The following is a 19,069-nucleotide window of genomic DNA, read 5'->3' as shown; positions in this document are numbered from 1 at the left end:
ATAGATGTCCAAGTGTCTGCACGTTTGATGCACGAGAGCTCACGACAGCGGCAACCGTTGCTTCGCATTTTTATTGTTTATAATTGAGCTTATATCAGAGCAATAAGACTAAGTGGCAAACGGTAGAGTCGTACCGTAGACAGTAGAACATGTAGAAGGGAAAATGTACAACTTGTTGTCATATGACAAGAAGAGACGAGACAGACTAAGGAAAACTAAGAAAAGTTCATCGCGCATGCGCAGAAATTACGAGCCAAAATCAAATTCCTTCGAACATGTTGGGAGTTGTTGTGGCAGTGTATGTTTTCACCGTCTTCAACGTCTTTGCACCGCTTTGCATTTTAACATCGAGACGACTGAGGTTCAAGGTGAGTAGTAGTAGAGTTGTTTCACTCGGGGACTGTTTCACTGGCCACCGTATCGTCGATCATCCCGGGCAAACTCGATCGTCCAGCGCGAGTCGTCTCATAATATGTCAGCAAAGATGGAGGTCTTGCCTCTATATCCGTGAGGCATAGGCACCTCCGAGGCTCCGTTATCGTTCCAAAACTATTTCGTCCTAAAACTACTTCTCATTAAGCCCCAGCGTTTTCCTGTTACATGTGTTATGCATCGCTAACCGTCTGCACAAACACCAGGGTAAAGACCCTCGACCGAGCCTCAAGGCATTCAATTTTTCATTGTAATTCAGTGTTGTACACTCGAAAATCTGAAACCGAAAATCTGACCGTGCACGCATGCATGGATTGTTTTGAGTTGGTTGAGGATCATATTCCACAGAGAGTACGCCAGACGTATGTAGTGTGAGTCCCTCATAATATTTTATCATCTTGACTGTCATGAGATACTGAGAATTTCCATCACGTGAAATATGCACATCTATAGACTATACACCAAAATACCCGGTGTATTCACACTGATTGCATTCCTGTAAAGTGTCATGTTTAAAAACTAACGAGAAACATACATTTCTCATATATTTCTGTGCATGATGATTCTTGATTACAGCATAAGCCATGACAGAGAGTGACTTTGAAGAATTGACAGACATAAGAACACTCATTGATGTCCATTCAGTATCCACAGACGATGAGGTAATCTAGAAGTTTTCAGTCAAAATAACGCCCTTGCTTATTTTTCATTGACTTGGTTCAACTCTGTGATTTGTGAATGTTTTAGTGGGTTGAACCATAGACAGTCGAGAAATGACTGTCTAGAACGCGATGATTTGTGTTCTGTTTTTGTCTATGGTTGAACGCGATGATTTGTGTTCTGTTTTCATGTGAAATGTGTGAGTGGGGTGAATGCTATACAGGGCCAGGGAGTTTCTCCCGGAACCACAGACTTGGCTTTCTTGCACAATCTGCATTGCTATAAATTATTGATGAGATGATGTTTGTATTTATTGATCAATTGTTCATAAGATGACATCATTGTATCTGGCATATTGGGAGTAGTTACCTTTCAATCTCCCAAAAGATGTGCATAAAACCATAGACAGTCAAGAAAGTTTCTTGACTATCTATGATAAAACTCACATGGCGTTGTTGATAAAATGCCAAGTGCAATTACTCCCACCATGTAGGTAAAGAAGACCTCTATGCTGTCATCAAAGTCAATAGACCCCTGTTTATTGCCGAAAACTTCCGTTTATAGCTCCATGGTTGAACCAGCGTTATACCGCAAGTCATATCAACGTTGCAGTCGCTGATGTACACAACTTTTGGTCCTCTTTTGTTCAACTTCTAGGCTTGCTCCTTCATTAGAGCAATATGTAGGGGGATTTAATCAGTACGGTTTTGTGCGAAGTGATGAAAATCAGAAGAGTGTGGGGCGACTTCTTTAGTCAGTTATTTACCGCTGCCGTACACATACATGTATTTTCCCTGAATATAAATCTCGACAACTTTCTCTGGTAATCTCGCATGATTTGTAAAGGTCAACCAATCAGTTTTAAAACTTGGTCCATTTGCAAATTCGAACTTTATGCCATATTTGTCAAGCGTGTAATGTACTCAATGTTGAAGAGGATGCGTTCTTCTTTTCGGCCAGAATATACGGTACAGGAGAGGGCTGTCAATCATTTTGTATTTTTTATGGCACTGTGTACACAGTCCGTCTAGCCGGCGGTACTGTGCAAGAAGTCCAAGTCGGTGAATCAGGCAGAAACTAACTCACTACTGCGCAGACTCAAAGGTAACGCGTTCAATCGCTAGGAAAACCTGACCTGGGCTGCCTAATTCCAAATAGGTTTGTATGAAATAGGAGAGACACAAGAGAAACTATTAAAAATGATTTTCTTTTTTTAAACATTCACCGACTTGAACCAAGTCTAATTTCTCAATTGTTCAGCAATTTAACTGCAATGTTGGAGATACATTATGTTTGTTGTTTGTTTATGGTTGTTAACACCATAAAGGTTCAGTAAAACCTGTCTAAACTGAACCCTCCAGGGACTGAGAAAATTGATCAGTTTGGAGAGGTGTTTGGTTTACAGAGGTCCTTTTAACATAGAGTTCTATTAGAATGGTAATGGGGAAATGTATAAACACAAAAAGGTGGTCGAGGCCAGTACATTGATGTGCGTCTTTGGGTGATGTTGATTGACATAGCTGGTCACATGCTGAGTTTATAGGACATTTTGGTAGACTATACTGGCAGGCTACACTGAACTGAAGTGTTTGCAAAGAGAATTATTTTAACGTAGCATTAATCTGATTGATGTAATTATTTACGTTTGTTTATAATTGAAGAACACTAATTTGTCATTGCTGTTGTTTTGATTCAAATTCATATAGTTGTCACAAACCACTGTGCACAAACACATGTAAAGTAACACCATAACAATTATCCATGCATAAGTCTTAGTACAACAGCTCTTTGATGTACATTCAAGGGCAAGTTTGAATTCAATGCATGACACTACCCTTAAACTGTTTAAAGTTGAAGTTCTATCAAACCTGATGGAAGTTGACTTCTTTAGCAGTATATCTCTGATATGTCTAAGTATACTTTGAGTTCAAAATCCAGAATTTCAAAAGATGACTGTAACTCAAAGAGGCTATGCCATGTTTCTTTGCAGAGTACAGATGAAAGGACAGGTCTACCAAGGACATACAAATCAGATTCATTCTCAGACACAAGCAAAGGTATGCTTATCCAAATACGATAATTCCATACTTCCATCATTGTACTACTGGTGTATGTTTTTTTCCATTGTATTGTTTCAAGACTGCAGTTGTCTGTGATTAGCAAGGCCCTTGTTAGCCTATGTGCACATTCCCTGATCATGATGTATAGGATAAAGCCCGAGTACGAGGGCTCTTCTGGTATATAAAGTCCAACCCAACGATAAAATGTCGAGGCCACAGGCAGAGACATTTTATCGTAGGGTTGGACTTTATATACCAGAAGAGCCCTCGTACTCGGGCTTTATCCGACTTAAAAACTATCGCCCCTAACTGATATATTTTCGTTTTCAATGTGTTTACGTCAACCGTCCCCTTTGTCAATGTAACATGTTTAGGATATGAATTAAAACTTTTATTTGTGAAATAGCCTTCCAATGTAATGGAACATCCTATAAATGCCCTAGGGCACGTTAGTTTATGTTTGTACCACCGCAGATTTTGTGTTGCAGCTGGTTTCCGCTGTGTTACCAAATTTGAATATTAGGGAAAAAACGTACCAGACGTCTACAGAATATGACATGTTCACTTTTGATTGGACAGTACTTTACTACAGCGCTGTCATTCGTTTCTGGAATTTGGTGACCAAGGCTTTACGAGTAATTAAAAACTATCTACTGTCGATTGACCAATCAGAGTGCTCAATTCAGGGTGTTTTATCTACTCGTAAAGCCTTGGTCACCAAATTGTGAAAGCAAAAGGTCAACTTATAAAACTGGAGGTTATCCACTGGATTCTTCAGCTTGTGTTTCAGTAAAATCAGAACTGCAGGTCAAGGTCAATGGTGACTTCCCTTCATTATGCTTTTCTGAAACATCTTATATACGATAACAAATGAAATTTGATTTTTCTTTGACCCTTGCTGGTTCAGGAACTGAACAATGTACCAACAATATATATTTCATGTTTGATGAAATCTGCCTGAGATTGAAAACTACCAGCCAGCCAAGGAAAAGGACAAAAGAGCTCAATTTTTGTTGGTTTCTTTTGGAAAAACAATTATTTTATATGTAACAATGTTAACATTGTGTTTGTTTTCTTAATTTTCTCTGATAACTTATATGCATGTTGAGGGTAAACAAAGAATTTTATTTAAAGTGCCTCAGAATCAGAGGAGAAACAAGTATATTTAATGTGGTCACTTCTGAATTTTCTTGTTAAAATCAATCTAGATTCAACCATAGATTCTAGAGATTTCCTTGCAAGTCCCTTACGTCCAGACTCACGAAGTGCCAGGTTTGAAAAAATCTACTATGTGAGTGAAACTGATGTCTCGGAGCAGCAGAGAGAGTATACAGAAGAGAGTTTTGAAGCAGTGTCTGTTAGTGAACGCAGTAGTCTGGCAAGTCAAACAGAAAGTCAGTTGGGGTATTCTGATGAAAGCTGGGAAGAAGAGAATCCTAGTTCTGTAAGTACAATGTATGAATAGATCATATTTAGCTATTTTTCCATTCTAAATTAGCACATACAGGGGTTAATTACAGTGAAAAGTAATGTAACAGTTATAGATCTGTGGAATTCTAGAGATATCTACTTAACTTTCTGAAGTCAAGTTCAGTGATGCATTGCTGTGATTGAGTTTGTGTGCGAAGTGTGATAGTGAGTATGTATATGTAAGTGCTTCATAAACTTTATAAGGGGTCACAGTCAGAAAAATTGTAATAACTTAGCTCAGTTATTGAACCACTTTTTTGAAGGTTTAGAAATTAGCCAAGCAGTTTTGACTGTGACATCTTGACTGAGTGACTTGGTGCCATACATGTATCACAGTATGCTGTGAGTTCCAATCCAATCGAGAATTTAACAAATTTGTACATATTGTACATTATACCGGTACATGTATGGTAAAGACAAAATAAACAGTTCTAGTGAAGTGGTTGTACTGTACAAAAGTCATTACAGATATAGTTTTGCATCCATAGTCTATATCATATTTTTACCATCTACAAGACGCCAAACTTGATATCTGAAGAACCACAACTACGATAAAAATAATCAGATTCTGAACTTTGTAATGTGTACATGTACGCATGTATGTGTATGTGCATATGCATATATACTTATATATATGTGTGCAAGATATAAAGTGACACATTCTCATACTGTAGTGTCAGGGTATGTCTACACCATGTAGACATCGAAAAATAGTGCATACAAATGGATTCATTTTGTCCATTTGCTCATGGCCCATTATAATATTTCTTCACTCATTCTTTTCATGAAGGACTCAGAAGATGAAAGAGCAGCGATTGCAAAAGCTTTTGAAGAAGAATTCATCCAAGTGAAACTACATCATCTGAGGACGTCATCTCCTCGACAAATTCAACACAGTGCTGAACCAGTGTTCCTCAAGAAAACTAAGACAAAACAAACCTCTGCTGCAAAACAATTTTGCAAGAAAAAGTTACAAATTCTGAGGACACCAGAAATAAAACCAGGTTAGACTTTACAAATTGATTATAATATTTTACATTTATTCTGTAGGGTTTCTTGTCAAATATTTCTGCTGAATAACTAGTCAGTTATCAATTAATTTAGTTTAATACATTTAGTTGTGAAGTGTATTATTGACTGACTTTCTTGCCACAAGTATTTTTTATACGTCCTAAAAATATGATTCCTTGAAGTTGTTTTAACACCTAACACATACCCGTAATACACTATGTTAGGTGTCTTAGAAATATTTGACTCAGTTCCCTGCATGAGAAATATGATAACAATAAATACAATGTAAATATGACCTTTATTGAACCCAAAAGTATTTCGGTTAGTTGCTGTGCCAAATCTGAACTTGTACAAGTCACAAAAAATAATTTAACAAAGCAAAATTTGTCATTTTGATGTAGTAGTAGTATCATATAACTATTTACAAAATTTACAAAAAGCTTGATTTGTCCACAGTACGTTTCTGTCAGACATCTTCTACAGTAGAGTGTATGATACCTTGTGGTTCCCTTGTTGTCTACTGTACTTATCGGTGACTTTGTACTGAATTCTACAGAGACAGAACTTAGCTTTTGAGTATAGATACATGTACATTAACACAAGTGCACACAATGTCTTTTACATACTTGGAGTTAATTTTATTCAAACATTTCAAATATACAGACAGGCTGTGAAATATCTTCTTGCAATATAGCGCACTTTATCAAGCTGTAGTATATTACCAGACTTTCAGGACTCACAATCAAACAACTCAGTGATGTTTGATGAAGTGATGTCACCTTAAAATTAATCAAGGATATTAGATGCCAAACTAAAGTACAAGTAACAAGGTCACAATCTATAGTCTTCTGACTTTTGAAATAAAATCTGCTGGCACCTCCAGTGTAGGGCTGTAAACCTTGGCCTACTGTATAAAGTCACCATGTACATCCCTGATATACTTTAATTTAGGTATCACTACAAAATTGGCAGCCACTCTGACGAAACAAACAGTCAAATGTAGTGACATGTCTTAGAGGAACAGTGATGCTTTAATTTTCCAGGATCTTCAATAGCTGATTAGTCCCAGACTTTCAGCAATAAAGGCGACGTGGTGTTCATATTGAGCAGTCAACATGTGTACAGTCACTCGGCATTTAATGTTACCACCAGAAGTAGACAGCCATACATGATGTTTCAACAATCCATTATTAATAATACTCTGAAAATTTCATCAAAACTTCCAACTATGAAAATGGTAGTCAATCAGTGCAACTCATTTATGTAGATGTAATATTGTTATTTAATACCTGAATATAATATGAATCATTTGTCAAAATTGATATTGATGAAAAGGAAAGCACAAAGATATCATAAGAGACTCTGGTGTTCCTGCTGGGGTTTCCATATTAACAAATGAAGGAGTTGTCTAACAACAGTATGTGTGACTTTCAGCAAGGATGGCCCAAGATTATTCTGAACCCAAACCAAAGGAAGACAAGTATGATAGCATGGAAATTGATAGAAGACTTATAGAGAGATTGAAACTCACCAATATCATGGAAAAAATGCACAAGGTAATTGGTCATTGTATGAGTTGTGAAAATTGGAGGATAAAAAGAATAGCAAGCTACATGTATATTAATGCAATAATGTACTCCCTTCCGGCCTGTAATTGATGAAAGCAACCTTTGCACAACGTAATGCATAGGGTGAAGCAGAATACATTACGTAGTGCAATGTTATTTTTTGTCCTCTGTACATCCAGAATGGGTACATTATTACAAGTACACGTAATTCATAGTTTTGGCAATGCCACTGAATTTGTAGATGTAGAAAACATCATGGACAACAGTGCTGGAAAATATATTATTAGCAATAATCTTGAGATCAGTGACATTACAAATTTCACTGGTATGGACAAAGCTTAGAATATGATGATACTAAAAATAAATATTCTGAAGAAATATCACTTTTGATTCTGTATTTTGCGTTGCTTTATTCATTTGGCATGACTTTGTGAGTCAACTTTGCTTCATTTTAATCGTGGATTTCACTCATCTACCCGTAGTAGATGTCAATGAGTTGTCCTGTGTTTGAGGAAATGTGACATGTTGTTTTAGCCTCAATACTCTTTTATACATTGCAATCTGTATATAAATCGAAAAACAACAAAAATAATTTGAAAGGGGAAAAATGTACCACAAAAGGATAAAGTTATCACAGCCAAACTATTGGCAAAATGAAATAAGAGGCTGGAACGGTGTAATCAGTGTAATTCAATAACAGAGATGTACATGACGACATGAGTTTACACAATTTTCTGGCAGTTTCTTGCTACGTCTATGATTTTAAAGCACACTATGTACGCATTGTTTTTCAGGACATATTTACCAAGTACATTATTTGTCCTTTTATTTTTTTATGTAACACAGGCTGCAAACATTGAACTTCATGACCCTAAGAAATGTCACATTTGCTGGTAAGAAAAATATTGTTGTTTTTATGCTTTTACTTCTCACAGTTAATTTGAATTTAAGACACTTAAATGTAACTTAAAAAAATTTTAATTTCATTCCAAAATCAATTCTTGCAATGAATAAGATAAAAATGTTGCACCCAGCAGGTAGAAATTGGTAAATATAAAAAGTTTACATACAGATTTTCCAATTTATGAGCATTTTCATGTTTTGTAATGTTTTTTATTTACATTTTAAAAATGAACCTCTCGACAGTTTGTAAAGTTAACACAAACTTTCATTACAGGTGATAATATATGCTAACGTAGTCAAGGGCAAAGTAAGAAAAGTATGCCTGTTAAACTTGCAGAGAAAACTCCAACGCATGCATGAATAAATAAGTAAATAAGAGACTATTTGTTATCACTGTTTATTTGTTTGTTGTTTTATTCTTGTGTATCATACCATTATTCAATGTTTCTTTTTGTATGATTTTTACAAGGTATCAGGCTACTGACTGCTGCATCAACAGTACCCCCTCGGTGTGCTGTTCATGAAATGTCACATATAAAAGTTGTGTCTGTGTTTCTCCATTGTTGCAGTATTGCCAGGGAATATAACACAGAACAGAGCTTTATCAAGACAAAGACAGCACTAGCAGAAAGAAAGGCAATGGATCTGAAGGTTGAAAAATATCTCAGCAATCATGTGAGTAATATAATTCTGGGCATTATGCAATTAGTGTATTGTCATAGTTATTACAGTAAACTAAAAACACAATGTCAATATCCCACTTGCTCAAAAATGCCACCCACAGAAATACTTATTTTGATCTATTTGAGCAATAAGTTTAGCCACAGGCTGGTATACCCAAGATATACTAGGTACAGTGTGTGACATATAGTAGAAGCCACTAGGCAAGTGCTTTATGGAGTGCATTGCTACAAAATTGAGTGCATGCCTGCCTGCAAAGGGTGTTATTTCTATGATATGATATCAACATTTGTGTTTCTGCAGTGGAAGAGATGTTTACAACATAGATTTAGCGACCAATTTGGAGAAAAATTAAGTGACAATCTTTAAGGGAGTTCAGCACTTGAGACCAAGTATTGTATACAAGAAGGATACATACAATGTGTAATCAGCTACTTGAAAGCCTGATACGACAATGTGCAAGCTAAATGCTTTAATAAGCAAGTTCTATAAGCAATTTTCTAAACATGTACACTTCTCTTTTCATTATCTTTATTGTATTTAGTCGCATAGTGACTACATAAATTTTTTCTGCTATGTAAGCGCTCTCTGGCTTCACATTAACCTTCCATGTTAGCTCAGGGGCCTATTTTTGGACTGCTGAATCAATTTTTTACCAAAGCTGACGTAAGCGCTCATCAGAACAACCATTTGCATGACTGACACTCTAATATAATATAGATTGTTTTATTTGGCTTTGGCTTTGTCTTGAAATCCAGACTAGATGAGTCACACAGATGACCAGGACCTAGAATAATTATCAAACTGCATATGTGAAGCAGCTTACAGTTAATGAAACACTGAAACAACAATGCTTTAACAGAAGAGATAAAAAATAGAAATGATAATATGTAAAAACAGCTCAACAGCATACTGAAAATCAAAAAATTTACAACTGGTGCAGTTGCACTTGTCAACTAAGGTACATGTGTTTTGGAAGAACAATAATCATTGTAAAGATATGTTAACAGTTTGGGCTTTTAACATGTAACACAGGCTGCCGTTTAACCTTTAATGTCCAAAATTTGTTGATAGGCATGATAAATGAATGACAAAACTTTTGTCCATCTCTTGATGTAAGTTGGTCAGTTTTTGTTGCATGTTAAGGTTTTTATATCTGTTGTCCCTCAGAAATATATCTTGTGGTCTGATACAAAATTGAAGCCTTACTTGCAGACAGTGCATGTAAAAGTAACTCAAAATTTATTCAACTCTCATCAAAAGTTACAGCAATTAAAGCAAAGCACATTTCATAATTGAATGTGATTCTTTGAATAGTTGGCTCAGCTGTAATGCAGTGCGCCCTCTATGGTCAAAATACAAGTTACGTAGTAGATCTTCACCACACTGCTGTTGTCTACCCTGAAAATGTTTAGTAATCTCACACATGATTTTAAGTCATGTTTCAGTTGACCCTAGAGCTGTCTCTGACACCATATTCCTAAAATTAAATATGATTGATATTGCCAAGCAGTGCCTGCACTGTTCACGCAAGATAGTCAACATGATTGACCTTGCATCACAAGTAATCTCCATACTACTTTACAGAAAGATCTGAAGCTTGAGGTTTTTGTACATGAGATAAGTACAAGTCCCCAGTCAGACTCTGAACAGACATAATAGTGTAATACACTAGAAGAAGCAAATGGCAATGTAGTATCTACATGCAAATTTCAACAGAATTTTCAGGTGTGCTAAATTTCAGAAAACATAGATCCCTGTCAATATTCCATACTCAACGGCATCTTCCTTACAGTGTCTATATTTTGCATATTTTTGCCAAAACATCAAAATGGACCATTTGTAGATGTTAAAGTATGTGTGTATAATCTGAATCCAGAAGTTTGAAACAATGTTACTCTGTAAATTACATGTACAAGAGTGAACAATTGGACCGCTACTAGCACTAGTGACTTCATACAGACTGAATCTATATGTATCACGCAATTTCATCATAGACCCTTTTTTTTAAGGATCTGCATGTATGATTTCATGTAGGATTTACAAAGCCTGTGTACCACACAAGTAACTTTCTAAGAAAACACTAAAATTTTAGGAAACGTTTATTACCGCATCTGGTACCTATCGCCTTATTTTTGCAATCAGTAATTATCAAATCTATTGATGTGTATCTATTTCAGGATTCGATAACACTGATTGGTGATCTAGCGAAGACTCTACCGAAACCAACGGAAGACCCACAACAGATATGGCAAAAAATGATGCAGGGAATATCATAATTCATGCACCACTGTCAGAAAGTATCTTTTAATCTATAATTTATTTTCAAAAGGCCGGAGATATGAATTGCATTAAAGCCCCATTGGCCTTATCTTTTTTGCATTTTTCCTTGCCAAAATTATCACCCAATCTTCATGGAGATGTTTTTAATTCTCGAATAATTAAAGGAATAATGTACCCCCTCCTAGCCCATAATGGATGAAAGCAAACTGCTCACACCATAGTGTGCTATGCTTCAACTTGTATATTGTAGAGTGCAATGTTTGAGTCTATTATGGGCTGGGAGGGGGTATATTATTGCAATGCTATGTTTTGGCAATGCTAGTGAATTTGTAGAAAAATCTTCGACCACAATGCTGGATAATTGGATACATTATCAGTAATAATCTTTCGGATGATGTCACAAAGTTCACAGATATTGTCTATGGAAGAGTAAACCTATCAATCCCTGGCAATTTATAAAAGGGCTGAAATGACACAAAGAACGTATTTTACAACATTAATCTGGGTTTTGCTCAGCAGCTTGATGGGGACTAAATTTTCTGTAATCTTACAAGATGATTATTTACATGATAAACATTGAATAAAGTTTATCAGAAATTACTGACTGTATAGTTTTTGTTCTCAGGAAAAAAGTATTCCTTCAAGCTTACAGGTGCTCAGGGGGATTAGCACCTGTCGTAGTATGGTAAAGAAAGGAAGGTTTGACACACTTTTTACCACAACAAATGTGAAGCTAATGAATTTCAATGTATTCAATCAAATAAAAAACATACATGCATTGCTAAATACCTCCAACATTTATTGTCAGTGTTAAGTACTTTGGTTTAGTGTCAGATTTGGAACCAAAACCCCTTTCCCCACCTCAAGAGGGCTCTTGCCTAGAGTAGCCATTCTGCAGAAGGTAAACTTTTGTCAAAGTCAGTGCACACTCCTTGACATTCTATTTAAATGACCTTCCAAATACTGAAATTCAAACAACAAGGATTCCACTGCAAGTTGAGTACCGGGATGTATTCAAGTGCTGTCCTATCCAAACTTTGTATGTGCATTTGTAGTCTGTTAGGTAACTTATTCAGACACCACCTTGAAGCCTGTTCTGATAATGTACCCTGGTCTCACGTGTAACATATACTTTCACCCTTTCATTATGTTTTAGCCAAAAGCCATTGGCAGTGAGTGTAGACCTGTGTTTACAGGGAATTTAGGTGAGCAGCAATCTGATTAAAGTTCAGATATAGACATGAAAACATTTCCACAGGTTCCACTTCTTCTTTCCTGTTCTCATTAGCAGAGGGTTGCCTCACTACATCTGTCCTAAGGCCATTGAGATCGCGTTCAAATCTCAGACACCAGTGCAGCCAACCAATCAGAAAAAGATTTACAATTTCCACTTGTGATGAATTGTAGCATCACACTTTCAAATGCAGCCTGATTGGCTGACTCCTGCAAACTGCTAGGTTTGAACACAATCTCCTACGGCAGTGGTTCAGATGTAGTGAGGTGGCTAGCAGCTAACAAGAATGGCAAGAGACAATGGAAGGCAGAAGCATCACAATCTTTACATCTTTAACCATGTAGGGTTAGCAGATTAATCAAAGTTTATATAATATCTGTATCTGAGCTTGTGAAAGCCAGAAATGCTACACTGGACTAGAATAGATCATTGTAGATCAGAGGTTGGCCAAGCACACCTGCACAATGTTGGCCAATATCATGGAAATATGGTAGACATATGTGCTTGCCTTGTTGTAACTTTAAATGTGGATTAAATACGAGTATACCCAACAACATGTACTTTAGGTCAGCATTAAACCTACTACACTTCAGTCTTCTCGAAGAGGCATTCAAGCACTGATAAAGTCAGGAAATGTCCTTCACCACTGCCACTGGCACGGCAGTACTGTTTTCAATAGAAGTCTTGTTTGTTAAGTAGCAGACTACAAGACCAACAATAGGCTGCCAAATCTAAGATATTTACTGAATGTTCCAGCTTTGTTATATAAAAGATGTATAGGGTGGGGAAGCATGGCTAAAGGTAAGCTCATTATGCAGGATGTTTCAGGTAACTTTTGAGGAATTTTGCAGAATTGTGTCTGTAGCCGTGTTCCTGTTCTAAACTCTGTGACATTGTCAATGGGAGCTAAATAAGTTCAACACGATAAATCGAAAATGTTGAGCTATCAAGTACATGTACGGTCGTATATCGAGTGATATATCAAATAAAAAGTATTTGCGAGTCAAACACAAAATTGATATCAAAAGAAATATTAAAAGTTATTTTATAAATGGAATATTTCTTATTTATATTGAAAAAAATTAGTTTCCACCTTTGAACAATGGTGTTTTCAAATTCTAACATATGTATCATGCAACCACAAGAATTATGATGTGCAAAAAGTTCATAGAACATGGAGAACAAACAGCTGAAATGAGTTCTGAAAATGAATATTTTGTTTGTTGAATGAACGTTTCAAAACATGAACACCTCTTCTTGTTTGCAATATTATCCAATACTGACGTCTAGTTTGTATAGGTCAGAGACTGTTTCTCCAAACATGCCCTATTGTTTGGAGTATAACATACCCATTCAAAGCGTATGAAAACTTATGAATGTTACTCAAGTATACTGACGTTTTCTTGTAATGTTGTAATCAAGACAACAGCACTAAACATATATATATATATATATATATATATATATATATATATATGTGTGTGTGTGTGTGTGTGTGTGTGTGTGTGTGTGTGTGTGTGTGTGTGTAACCCTGGTTATGATTGTATTGTAAATCATGTGATTAGGTTTACTGTGTGGTGTTGAGTGTGATGACGAAAGTATGGAATTTCATTGATAACGTCTTCACCTGCAATGATGCATTCCAATGCTCATACTGATTTTTCACTGCTTGAAGAAAGTACTTTGGTGTGGAAGTACATATAGGAATTATCCGTTTTACTACCAAGAAAAAATTCCAGACAACGTGGTTGGTCTTTTTACATTACTGTGCTTATAGGTATGTGTATTTGAATACTTTGGTATGGAAAGCAATGAACTTTTCTCAGAGTGTTGACTTTAGTCTCATCCTGATTGAGATTGTGTAAACGAAGGAAACGCTTACATAATTGTCATTGGTCTTTTCACATGAATGTGCTTACAGAGGAGATCGACTGTGTGTTCCTATTGTGTGGCCTGAGTGGAGAGCCAAAGAGAGAGCCTGGGAGAGTTTGTGTCAATCATCGACTCGATTACTGCTACCAGGGTTGGAATACCCTAATGCCCCAGGGACGATCGTCTAGAAGAACTCTGTGTTTAAAGTAGTTTCCTATTGAATAGACTCATCGTCATAGCAACAGGACGGGCGTTGAGCCACAACTCAAGGAGCAGCCATTGTCCATTGTACAACCATAGGAACATTACCTAAGTGAATGAACCCTAGACAGCAGCCATTTTATTAGCCTAGAATCCTATTCGTCCACTTGCCTCCGTACCTCCGACCCGCGGTCGGAGGTACGGAGGCAAGTGGACGAATAGGATTCTAGGCTACCATTTTATAATTACCTGGAACTTTAAGTGTGGTGGATGAACTTTAATTGCGTGCCTGAAAATACCTTTCCAGTAACACTACTATCAGTTTAAATCATCGTAGACCAGTGTTTTATTTTTTATTGTACTTGGGCCTCAGCCCAAGTACATTTGTTTTCATTCCGTGGGAAAAACTCTGTAAGGTTATACCATTTCTGGCTGAGACCAGGGAGGGCAAAATGTCTTGGCGTCATCTTTCTTGCATAATAAATGGCGTAATGATGTTAACTGAATGGAAGTGCTGCTCTCAGCCAGTCTTGAATAAGTGAGATGTGAATATTAATGCTTCTCTATCTGAGTTTTTGCCACAAAATCTTCTGAATATAATCAAAATGTGCATCGAAATGCAACAATTAATGCACCCTCCGTTTCCTAGGCGATGGCACGACCCTTGCTACACCCACTGGACGAGCCAAAGTGGGAGGGGTAATTTCAGTTTGGTCGAACAAGAGGGCTCGAGACCAGAATTTAACATTTAAACTTGAAACATGTTTAATCGCTGACAATATGTGGACTAGTGTTAATCAAAGTAAAATTGTGAATAGGAAAGGTTTTATATCCCGGACACAATGAAAAACATTACGACTGGAAACTGTACCCCCAGTTGAGAATAGTAATGCCCACAGCCATGGAGAACACTTATCCTTGAGCTGAGAAAACCAGACCATCATTTCGAAATAGAGCTGCAGATTCGAGAAGCTCGTTCAAAATAGCTAGGTACACCCCGTAAAGGAGTGGTTTCGAGTTTTGAGGGCAAATTTCGCCTCCTTCATATAGAAATCGTACGTTTGTTTTTCCAGGAGAACACACCATTTGACACAAAATTTGCATGTAAAGGGGTCGCCAGTAAGCACGTGGTCAAATCTGGCATAAGAAACAATGTAAAATATTGGGTAAAGCCAGTCCAAAATAAACTGATTTGAACTTTTGTGTTTTGTAATTTAAACACTGCAGTAACATTACCTTTTTTGACAACATCACACAATATAATACGTTTTGAAACTGAATACTCCGACGTATTCTGTGTCTCCTTTGCTAAAAATAACGGTATGCCGATTACCATGTAAGGAGATAATGACATCAAGACAGATTTGTAGTGCGTTTGGTCCTGGATGGCGCACGAAGTTTTGTCAAGGTAGCTTGTGTATTTATTTCCCAAATGGGAGAGATTAGGGTCGATCTAGACGAAGGCCGAAAAATGTTGTGATACTCTAAGCGAGCTGAACTCTAACGCGAATGGTTGGATAATTTGGAGGATGTCTAGAATGATCTCGTCTCATTAAGATTATTTGGCGGTCAGTATTGAATTTCAACTGCGTCACAAGTTTGCGAAATGAGTATTCCGTCGAACGGTTAACGAACGATATTTTAGAAATCTGGAGACATGGCACATCGCATTTTTATTTTAGTATTTTATGCTTTACAAAAGATTTAAGAAGCAATGATTTTGTCGAAAATTCTGAAAAAATACAGGAAGATTTGATCGCGAACACATTTTCGCTTGGGGTCAACTAGCCCTGCGTACGATGCTGTGTGTTCCGCTACAGCTAATCGCCCCGCTCACCACAGCCCTGCAAAGACCCGTACGTAGGGTCGGTGATTTCAAATCCATTTTAGGACTTGACGTAAAAAGCCAAATTACTGCCGAAATTCAGCGTTCTTGGGCCAAAGTCGTATCCCAGCCTACCTCAGCTACTCGATCGCTTCCAAAAATGACAGTCTTTTATTCACTTCTCGTAAATAACCGTCGATGTCTCGCTAGCCCTGCGTACGATGCTGTGTGTTAGCTGTAGCACATAGCATCGTACGCAGGGCTAGGGGTCAACATGGGGTCTCAGCCATGTTGCCCTCAAAACTTATTTCTGTCTGCACTCAAAACTAAAAAATGTCGGATATGAACCTGAAAAATCGATGCAATTTTGTCAAACTTCGGCGAAATATTAGCCTATAGACAAAATTTCATCAAGGTAAGGTAAATTTACTGAAATTTGATCGACAAATAATCCTGAGCTTGAACGTGACAGCTCGCCTTCTCCGGGAAGTCAAGTATCCAGCTGCCCATACTCAGTTGCCCATATGGCCAGGTTTATGAGATTGTTTTCAAGCGACGCGGCAGACCGTACGGGGCTCTGGATATGAACCTACCGCTGGTGTAGCTGTAATAACTGTTGCGTTGTTTTTAGTGCCACGGACGAAGTCCTGGGGGAGTTATAGGTTTGGTCATGTCAGTCCGTCCGTCCGTCCGTCCGTTCACGCAGATACCCCAGACATGCCCTGGTCAATTTCTTTCAAACTTTGCACAAGAATAGTACCCAACCCATACAGATGCACATAGATTTGTTTCACAATGCGATTGAATTTGGCCGTGTTAGAGGACTTTTTATTTTACACCTCCATAGACTCCCATGTATAAAGCAGTTCTCCATAGACTCCCATGTATAAGGCCAAGAAAAATAAAAATTTAGTTTCTCATCGTATTCATATTGCCTAAAGGATGCAGTGACACAGTTTTTTGTCCCCCGGATAAAGTCCAGGGGAATTATAGATTGAGTCATATCCGTCCGTGAGTCCATCAGTGAGTCCATCAGTTCACGCAGATATCTCAGACATTTTGACAAAATGTCATGTGACCTTGGTGACCTTTGACCTCAAATATACATTATTGTCCATAACTCAGTAACGACAAGTGCTAAACCTTTCATATTTGGTATGATGGGACACCTTATGACGCCACATATTGTACCTCATTAATTATGCGCATATCTAATTTTGAGCGAGCCAATAGAGCTAGAGGTCTGATTTTTGGTATATAGGAATAACTTAGCAATACACTTATTTTGACAAAATGTCACGTGACCTCAATGACCTTTGACCTCAAATATATATATTTGTCCACAACTCAGTAACCACAAGTGCTACACCCTTCATATTTGGTATGATGGGACACCTTATGACCTTATTACCACGGAGCCAAATTTTGGAACAGTTTACCAGCTACTATAAAAAATATAAACAATAGACACCAGTTTAAACAAACTCTTAAATCTTGGATTTTAAACCACGACTAGTTGTCTTTTTCTGATTATACCCTCCGTCCTCGTTTAATTTAGTTTTTTTGTTTATTTAATTCTCAGCTACCACCCACCAGGAGCTAGACACTCATTAGCTTTGCATTAGCTATTTTCTAGCTCCTAGTCACATTCATTCACCTTCATAAAAGAGAATATATTCCTCATAATTCTCGTGTGTCTTTTTTTTGTAGCAGCATTTCTTTATTGACTAATTTAATTATATGTAAGTTTTTTTTTGTTTCTATTTATTTGTACACTGAGATATTTACTGTTGTATATACTTTTGTAATACACAGTGAGAGTTTATAATGTGGGGTCTTTATACCTCATAAGAATACCAGTCTCTGTATCTTGCAATCATAGATTGTGATGTAATTACAGTCTTGTAATTATGGAAATGAATGAATGAATGAATAAACTAAACTAAAAACTAAAATTATGACACCACATATTGTACCTCATTAATTATGTGCATATCTAATTCTGAGCAAGCCAATAGAGCTTGATGTCCGATTTTTGGTATAAAGGAATAACAATAGGGTAGAAATCTAAATATGCCCATCTAAATATTAGACATCTACCATCGAGAACAAAAGAAATTTGCTGTAATTTGAATATTTAAGGAGTTTAAGCAATTTCCACTATAAATAAAGAACCCCTGCCTCAAACTCCACAAAAGTTGCTAGACATATTTTGCCGTTGTCATGCCATTGCTTCGTTTAATAACCAGTTAATCAAATGCCTAATTGACAGGAGGAAATTCAAGACCATATTTGAATAGTAGTATATATTGTCCTCAAAATTACTCTATCACGGCCCAAGTACTCATTGCCTTCAGCAATACTGCCTTGTTATAATTATTATCATTAGTAGTAGAAGTATTAGTTGTAGTGAAATAAACCTCATATAAACTGCAACGCAAATTGTACAATAATCATTCTTTCCTTTGTTTGTTGATGGGATAATATGAACTGTTTAGTTGACTGGCTAATGTAAAAGACAGTTTAACTTACATATATATATATATATATATATATATATATATATATATATATATATATATATATATATATATATATATATATATATATATATATATATATATTAAATTATTTGAACGCCAACATTTTTTCGTAAAGATGTTTTGGGAAAATATCACCAATTACTACAAAGAAAGATCCCCGTGAAAGACACTATTGTAGTTGTTGAAAAGTAACTCTGTAGCTGGAACAATATGTCAGAGTAAGCTGCAATCAAAGTATAATGGCATTATTCATAATCCAAATCATTCATTGCAATACAATATCATTCATTTTGAGTAAATCTAGTAATTCTACAAATTCATCATCC

General features: G+C 36.6%; 1 protein-coding gene across 1 annotated transcript; it reads left to right on the top strand.

The window, feature by feature from the left end:
• The first annotated feature begins 216 nt into the window (after nt 1-216).
• Nucleotides 217-11,373, top strand: LOC139130795 (uncharacterized protein C8orf48 homolog). Its single transcript, XM_070696583.1, has 9 exons — nt 217-368; nt 1,009-1,094; nt 3,083-3,149; nt 4,361-4,596; nt 5,413-5,626; nt 7,068-7,189; nt 8,048-8,094; nt 8,674-8,779; nt 10,966-11,373. The coding sequence occupies exons 2-9, from the start codon at nt 1,017-1,019 to the stop codon at nt 11,062-11,064; spliced, it is 969 nt and encodes a 322-aa protein (XP_070552684.1). The 5' UTR covers nt 217-368; nt 1,009-1,016; the 3' UTR covers nt 11,065-11,373.
• The last annotated feature ends 7,696 nt before the right edge of the window (nt 11,374-19,069 follow it).

Source organism: Ptychodera flava, chromosome 4, assembly GCF_041260155.1.
Source record: "Ptychodera flava strain L36383 chromosome 4, AS_Pfla_20210202, whole genome shotgun sequence".
NCBI classification, from domain to species: Eukaryota; Metazoa; Hemichordata; class Enteropneusta; family Ptychoderidae; genus Ptychodera; species Ptychodera flava.
The sequence above is the reverse complement of the archived record's forward strand: the minus strand, read 5'-3'. Positions and strand labels throughout refer to the sequence as shown.